We start from the raw sequence: 8,691 nt of genomic DNA on the forward strand, positions 1-8,691 counted from the left end.
ACTCTCTCTCCGTGACTTCAGTACCACACAACCTTAGGATTGAGACAATCTTAAAAGCTCTGAGTTATACTCATCCATGGATTGGAATTCCTGGATCCTTAGGTTTTTCGAATTGAGCCTTTGGTAGGAGCACCATCTATTGGTGTCCATATTGTTTTTCAACTCTGTCCAAAGGTCAATAAGATTCTCAATGGTATGGTACTTGGTCCTTGAGACTCTCAGCAAGGTGATGGTGTGTATGCAAAATTGCCTTACATTTATTCTTTTAGTGCAACCATTATCATCCTTAATACACTCACATAGGTTCTTTGACTATACAAGACATGCACCCGATTATATCATGCGGTTTTTAAGACCGAACCATGTAATTCATTTGGATCATGCCATGCGGTGTTTAAGACCGAACCATGGAATCATTTTAGTCTTAGGTCATGCGGTATTTGAGACCGAAACATGCCTTGCCTTTACTTATAATTTCGAACTTAGGTCATGCGGTATTTGAGACCGAAACATGCCTTTATTCTACTCAATTTCGTGGCTTAATATGCATGAACAACAAATCTAGATAGGAACTAGCATGCATGCAACAATTTCCTTTTTCTAGATAGGATTTCCTTTTTCTTAAATTTCCTTTTCTTTCTAGGATTTAGTAAATTTGTTTTAAGAGTTTTAGATAATTAGGAACTTATCCTAACCAATATTTTAATTTTCGATTTCATGTTTTAATGTTTATAGAATTTTAACAAAAGTTTTAATTCAATCGGAAATACTCTTAGAACATTAAAGTTAATTTTTACTTAAATTTTAGGATAATGATTAAAGTTTATGGAAGTTATCCTAATAATCCTAGAACAAGTTTCATGCTCGAGTTTTATGTTTCTCATGGCCGAAATTTACAGGAAATCTATGTTCAAGTTTATGCTTAAGAAATCCTAAGGATGAATTCATGCAATCCGATTTTAAACATCCTATACAATGATTTGATTTTAATTATGATGCATGAATGATCCAAGTTTTAAATCCTAGAACACTTTAACAATATTTGATTTTAACAAATTCATGTTCTAGGCTCTTATGCAACAAACAATCAAAACAACCAAATTCGATTTTAAGTTTGACAAAGTTTGGTGCAATTTACAAACAACCTAACAGCCCTATGCAATCCGATTTTAAGATTTACAAGAATAGAACTCTTAAGATTTGTTTGTTTGTATACTTGGATGTTTTATGGTTCAATAGCTGTTAGGGTTCAGATTCGATTATATGGTTCTAAGAGGGTTAGACTTTATTTTACCTTTCACCAATTAGGGTCTGACTGGTTTTGATCTGGGAGCTAAAGACCTCAGATTTCACTCACGAACCTCGATCAGAACCGCTATCAACCCAATCCTCGTACCACTCTCGAACTGCTCTCGGACTGCTCTCGGACAGATCCTCGTACCGCCTACGTACCGCTCTCGGCCGGAACCGCGAACTGCTATCGTCAGGAACCGCGAACTGCGAACGTCAGGAACCGCGAACTGCAAACGTCAGGAACCGCGAACTGCGAACGTCAGGAACCGCGAACTGAAAACGTCGGGAACCGCGAACCTCGAACTTTGATCAAGTCTTCAATAAAATTTCGATCACTAGAGAGTTGGCCTTAGAGGCTATCGTGCTGATAACGTGTTATGAAACTAGAGAGTTGAAGGATGAAATCTCTTGTTCTTATTAATGATAATCGAATGAAGTTACATATATATAGTAGAGTACAAAGGCTAAAGCCCATAAAGCAATAGAGTACATAAGATAGGCCATGGGCCGCGAAGCAATGGCCGATGGGCCGTACATGTACGGACAGTAAATGGACCGTAAGGCCATGTCCTAACGGACTGTGAGCGGGCCGGTCTATGGAATCCACAAGTGTTTTACAACACATACATAGATTTCTTTGTCATTTTATCTCGGTTCGAGGATGGCGCTCCACCAGTAGATGACAATTGTATCGATTACACAAACGTTTCCGATGCCAAGTTTCAAACTTTGGTATCGGCTTTGACAGCTGTTGGTCATGGAGATATGCCAATCATTGCTGGAGAAGTCGGTTGGCCAACAGAGGCTGACAAACATGCAAATAGTGGTAGATATCTAACATTTTTTTGGTGCTTTAGATGCAATTTCACATTCATGAAATGTTTCTAGTTTTTGATTTTTTTTTACAACGGGTGTTTGCATTGTAAAAGAGGAGAACCATTGAGTTTGGAATGTGAAGACTAGCATTTATTTCGTCAATTATTTGATCAATGGTGGGATCAATCAACCATAAGAAAGCAGGACTCGCAAAATTTGAAACTCAACGGCAGTTAATGTACGTGATCAGACTAAACCGGTTCAACAATGTCATTTAAAAGGTTTCAAATTCGGTAGCAACTACTGAACCACAACAAACCAATTACATTGAAACAGAAAACTATTTGGTCTATAGTCGAATCAAACCAAACCGAACCAAAAGACCGCCTCCCCATTCCCAACCTTCTGAACATATATGTCAAACGGGATCTTGAAATCTTTTTCAGAAGCAGGAACCTAAGTATCGAGCCAAAACCGAGAAATCGTAAGGAGTTTTTACAGTGAGCTGCTACGGAATGTGCAGAGATGGCTTCCAAATTGACAGATGACATCAACAAGACCTCCATAACCTCCCACAGCAACTACCTGCAGATACAAAAGCATTGGATTAACGGTTACTCCAAAAGAGTTAACAAATTCACATAACATATATCGACCTTTTAAAGTGATAAGCAAACACATGTATATTGTAAAGAGAACTAACTAACATGGCGTTATCTCTGGATATCTCATATATCGAACTTTTAAAGTGATAAGCAAACACATGTATATTGTAAAAGGGGAGAAAAGAAGGAATTGGAAACATACCCCTGCTGGATGCATGGAAATGGAAAATACTGAACAAGGAGCACAGTGAATTTGAGAAAGCAAAGCTCCATTTAAGTCAAAACGCCTTAGAAGTGGCTCTGCTCCTACAGTCAAAATCTGATAATGCGATACTTGTTAGACAGACAAATTGTTTTTTATAAAAAAGATGTCCAACCTTGTCAAAGGAATTGAAACTGTGTTGACCTCTATTTCTAGTTTAGAAAAGACGGTAATTTTTTTTTTTTATCAATTTATTTAAAGAGAGATGATTCATAGAGATACTACATAAACCTATTAAGCCTTTATAAACAAATAACACCTACGGCCTCTCCGACTTTATATTACACTGCTATCTAATCTTGTTCTGCTTACTTGCTTTTCATCAAACATCACATCCTGTACATGTGCAGGGATGGATATCGTTGATACGCATTCTGAGGCAGGAAGATTCCATAAAGCTAAACTTTTACCCTGTCCACAAACCTGAAATGCCAGTAGAAATAACAGTAAATGCCCAGTCTTTAAACTTCAAACTGATTCACCAGGAAAAAGAAACTATATTCTTAGGTTAGTGGAGCCGTGGAGGCAACAACCCCTTTTGAAAAATAGCACGTTGCAATAATTCATTTGCTTAATTCTTACCAACCAGCTTTCACTTCCATCGAGGGCCATAGAACTAATGCGAAGGCCGGACTTTTTATCCTGGGAACCAATTACTCTAATGCATTTCCCCGTTTTGCAATCTGGTTGACAAAACAAAAGAAAGCCTTGAGTGTACAAAGCTTAGTCTAGACAAGTAAAGTATACCACATGTACCGTAACCTAAAACTAAACGTGGTGAAGAATGTTTTGTAACCACCAAATGAACATCATCGAGTTTTAAGAAGCAGTCAACAAAAATGAGGAGCATTATATCTGAAGTACCAACATGAGGACTAAATGATTTTGAAAGTTCTATAACCACAGATGATCCAAACATAATACTAGAAACTACAGCATTATAAAGAGGAACGTGAGGAAAATACCCCAGATTCTTGCAGTCCCATCCTCTGAACCCGTCAATATCTGGAGCAAGAGACTTAGCATGATCAGACAAAAATGCAAAATGTGGAACTTAGATACGGATAGGAATGTGCATTTCTAATACTTATGGAAACACCATTACCTGACTTGCAGAGCTACGAGAAACTACAGTATGCAAATAGTCTGAATGCCCCTTGAAGGTCATTTTGATTTTACCACTCTCCTGAAAATGTCAAAAAAATTTAGGTAGCTTAGAATGTAGATGTCTCGAATATCACATACTGTAGAAGTACAGCGATAGACATTCACAACGATCAAATACATACCACGTCCCAACAGTATGCGCAAGAATCACCAGCTGCCGTGAATACACTTCCTGACTATCATAGATGAAAAATGAGGGAAGGGGCGAACATTCAACCCGGAACAAAACAATGAGATATAGAAATAAAAATTCCAACCTGAGGATCAACAGAAATAGCATTGATCTCAGGCATTGGTGAAAGAGCACCCCAAGGACCTCTATGAGAAAAGAAAACGAATGATGGTTATAGCATCAATTGATACTGACATTTCACAACTTTAGTTATAGCATTTGCACTAAGAGAGTGGAATCAAATGGACATGACTCACTTGTGTTGTGGATTAGTCAATTCAATCAATGGCTTCGCATGATTCTCTGTATATCATAAGAAAAGAACCACCAAGCTCTTAGTTTAATCTTTCATATCCAAGAAACCACAAAGAATAAATGGTGTACACACCTTCCAAATGAAGTGATGCTTCTGATTCAGCAAATTCTTTCCATCTCCATCCTCGAACTCTACCATCATCACCACAACTACACAAATCCAGATCGAAATTTTCAAAATTACAATTTCAAAGAACCAACAAAGAAGGGTTTAGTTTACCTGAGGAGCAAAGCATCTTCGTCTTCACCGTAGAACTTGACATCATAAGCAGGGCCATCGTGTGCCCTAACCACTCTCTCAGGTTCAGCCACCATAACATCCTGACCTTTCGAGTAGCCAAAACTCGCCGATTGAGAAACAAGCGAGTTCAGAGAATGGAAAGCTAAGGTTCCATCGCTGGAAGCAACGACAAAGGCGTCCGGATTAGGGATTCTCGCCGGAACAGGAGGAGCCCAGGCGGTTCTGAATACTGTACGCGTCTGTATCTCTCGCTCCTTCAGTATTGCTTCTCTATACTCATCTTCATTCCAGTTTGTAGCGTCTCCGTACATTTTCATCTGTTTCTACTTCCGGTGATACTCTTCTTGCAGAACGCCGGCGATAACACCACCAGTGCTTTGGTGAAGGTGGAGGAATTTCTAAACCGGCCGATTTAGTAATTCTATTGAATATATACTCTTAGTCCCTTAGTTATTTTTGTGTTTAACATTTTGTCAGCTATTTTTCTCAGGGTGCAACTAACTCCTCTTGTCTTTGATGGCCAACCTTGCTACCCAATCAGAAGTTCTCCTGAAACAGCTCTGTTCGGTTTCAACATGTCTTGTTCACTGGTTGCTAGCGGACATCCTCTGGATCCTACTCTCTTTGGTTGGTCTTGTCAATTTCATGGCTCCAACCTAGGTCTGGGTGTTCGGATATCGGATTGGATGCGGTTCAGGTATTTTAGATTTTAGTTTTTTTGGATATTAGCTCTAACATCCATTCAGATATTTATAAAATTCGGATTGATTTCAGTTCGGATAATTCAGATTTTGGATCGGTTTGGAGATATTGTCGATAACCAAAATTAAACCAAAAATTATTGGATAAGCTATTATTTGAATACTTTTTAATCCGATTGTATCCAAAAAATCATACTAACCGAGTATTTAAAAATAAAATAAAGCAAATGACAAGTTCAAAGTTCAAAATAACATAAAACCATACTAATACATAAAAGTGCAACGTACTAATATCTAAAACGAGACATAAGACTCTGTCAATGCAAAAAAAGTCAAAACCAAAGTAAACAATAACATATATATAGGAGTATCTACGATTCACATATATCGTATATAGTTAGGTGTGTATATTTATATCTTCAGTTCATGTATATCGTATATAGTTAAGTGTATATATATCCTTATCAAGTTGTTTATTATATTTTTGGTTATATTCGAATATCTATTGGATATCACTTTGGATCAGATATCATCCGATATCCAAAAATAATGAAAACAAAAATCGATCGGTTATTGTATGGGTATTTTTGGATCAGATTCGGTTTGGATTTTCGGATGATTTTATGCTCAAGCCTAGCTCCAACAATTAGAAAAGTAATTATGCTTTGGGTAATCATTTAGGTTTAGTAATTTAATCATGATATATACTGTTCTTTGTATAAGTCACGGTACAAATGGTAATGTGTACATAGAAAATTCATGAGTTTCTAGGGTTCGAATCTAGCTCCCCTTAACAATATGTTGTTCAAAATATTTCATATTATGCAGTTTTTTCGCAAGTTGATTTGTTCAATTATTTTGTACATGGAAGATGAATTTCCAAAAAAACGGTATTGCAATTCAAAAAAGCTAAATATTCTATATGGAGATATTGATCTACCATGTAAAAGTTGGTAACTAATGAATGCTTGAAACGTCGATGTTTCTAGAAACCTATTAAGGGGGACCGCTTATGTTGTGCTTGCGTGAGACATAAACGCGGTTCATGTGTGTTAACAAACTCTCTCTGTTTGGCTCTTTTGGCTCTTAACTGCGGCTGGGATTCCCCTGCGGAAGAAGTTGCTGGCTTCGATTTCACGGGATTATGCGCCTGTCCTACATGCCTTTGCCCACAAAGGGTTTTGGATGGTTTGATACCTACGGGGCAAGTGGGGAGTAGTAGACTCTCTAATTCCTTCTACAGGCTCTGAAGATGCTACATCAAAAAGATTTTGGCTTTATTTAGCTATTGAATGGTCCTCTTTTGAGATATCATTCCTTATCCTTTGGATTGTTGCAATCCCTTATCTCTGACATTTTTTTAGCCACTATGTTAGTTGTATTGTAGTATGGGTTCTAAAGGCAACCACAAACATACAAGAAAACAACACAAATAGCTACAAAACAAGCAAAACAAAGGATTCTGAAGCTTAGATCAGCCATGGCCATGCACTCACCTCTTTTGCAGGAAGATTCTGACTCAACAACGATGAATCCAACCCTTAGAAGCCTTCTCCTTTGTTCCTAGCACAAGATCTTCACTTCACAGCAACATATCTCTCAATCCAAGCCAATAATCTCTCAAAAAGCCTCCATACTCTCAAGAACACTTTTCTCCCTCTAACTCCCTCTAGACGGCGACAAAACACTTCCCCCAAAACCCTTTTCGTCGACTTTCTCCTTAAATACATCGGTTAGGAGCTTCAATTGAACCAAACCGAGCCAAAACGACAATTCAAAACAACTCGGTCGAACCAAAAATTGATGGTGTCGATCGACACTCCTCTTGGTGTCGATTGACATCCACTCCCAAAGTCTCTAATTTGGTTCGCGGATGTTACAATTCTCCCCTTCTAACAAAATATTCGTCCTCGAATCTGCAAAACACCGCCACTCGATCGCAAAAACTCATTCAACCACCATTGCAATGTTTCACGCCATCCTACCATCCGACCTGCCGTAATCCAGGACACCACTGGTCTAAACCTCCCTGACCCCACTCGTCAACCCATCCTGACTCCACCGGTCAACACCATCCTGACCCCACTGGTCCACACAATCCTGACCCCACCGGTCAATAAAGTCCTGACCCCACTGGTCAATCCAAACCATACTCCCCCAATAATCACAACTCTGGTCCCCCCGACCAGCATACACCTGACCCTCCCGATCAACACACAGAAACCCTGAGATTGAACCCCCATCAACCCCGAGATTCGCATCCGGTCTCAACCGGAAACCTGAGATTGAATCCCCATCAATCTCCTAAACCACATCCGGTTACAATAAGAAATCTGAGATCGAACCCCCATCAATCTCCTTAATCCACATCCGGTTACAATGCCTCCAACTCATCCGCTCTTAGGTCACAACCTTCGAGCTATACCGATCACACTCTCTGACCCCCTGTCTTTGAGCCATACCGTCTCACCCTCAGGTCGTCACCCTCGAGATCTCGGTACCAGAAGAACCCCCATCTCTCCTTCCACCCTCATGACCGCAGTCCCTCGAGCTATCGGTATCTAGAGAACCCCCCGTCCTCTCAGGAGAACCCCCATCTCTTCATGAGTTGTTCAGGACCCCCGTCCCTATAGCAAACTGTTATAACGTGTATAAGCATTTCACTAACCGGGACCACCCCTGTGATTCGCGTAGAACATCTCCATGTCCTGCCAACACCATACTCTCTCCTAGAATAACACCACTGCCATGGCCACCCCCAGGCCCCACTACAAACATCCCAACCACTTTGGTGTTCACACACACCCTTTCCAAAAATAGACAAGTTCTAACTACTCATAGAACTTTTTATTTCATTGCAACCACACTTTCCATAAATAGGTAAGCTTTAACTATTCATAAAACTTCCTATTTTTAGAACCCGCATATTCTCTTAACACCGTGACATCACCAATCAAAACACAAATCCTTGAGAACTGATCATCTCATCTGTGACCACTCTTCAGGTCAACCTCTAAACATTCCCGCCACTCTAGGCATTTCACATCCCTTTTTTAAAAATTACAAGTCCTAGCTATTCATAAAACTTTCTATTTATGGAAACTTTCTATTAATGGCAA

The 8,691-nt window shown here is 39.3% G+C and overlaps 1 protein-coding gene across 1 annotated transcript; it reads right to left on the minus strand.

Moving 5' to 3' along the window:
- On the minus strand, positions 2,338–5,309 carry LOC104767143 (THO complex subunit 6). Its single transcript, XM_010491179.2, has 11 exons — positions 4,851–5,309; positions 4,704–4,780; positions 4,573–4,618; positions 4,401–4,461; positions 4,266–4,319; positions 4,082–4,162; positions 3,942–3,981; positions 3,559–3,659; positions 3,289–3,399; positions 2,917–3,033; positions 2,338–2,694 (listed from the first exon to the last, which is right to left on the minus strand). The coding sequence occupies exons 1-11, from the start codon at positions 5,186–5,188 to the stop codon at positions 2,605–2,607; spliced, it is 1,116 nt and encodes a 371-aa protein (XP_010489481.1). The 5' UTR covers positions 5,189–5,309; the 3' UTR covers positions 2,338–2,604.

This window comes from Camelina sativa, chromosome 19 (genome assembly GCF_000633955.1).
Source record: "Camelina sativa cultivar DH55 chromosome 19, Cs, whole genome shotgun sequence".
Classification (NCBI taxonomy): Eukaryota; Viridiplantae; Streptophyta; class Magnoliopsida; order Brassicales; family Brassicaceae; genus Camelina; species Camelina sativa.

Excerpts from the sequence above, each read along its gene's own strand:
- LOC104767143 (XM_010491179.2), bottom strand. The coding sequence starts at position 5,188 with ATGAAAATGTACGGAGACGCTACAAACTGGAATGAAGATGAGTATAGA. Across the intron at positions 4,462-4,572 it reads TTGACTAATCCACAACACAA|AGGTCCTTGGGGTGCTCTTT; the intron begins GTGAGTCATGTC and ends CTTTTCTCATAG. Across the intron at positions 3,982-4,081 it reads CTCGTAGCTCTGCAAGTCAG|ATATTGACGGGTTCAGAGGA; the intron begins GTAATGGTGTTT and ends CTCTTGCTCCAG.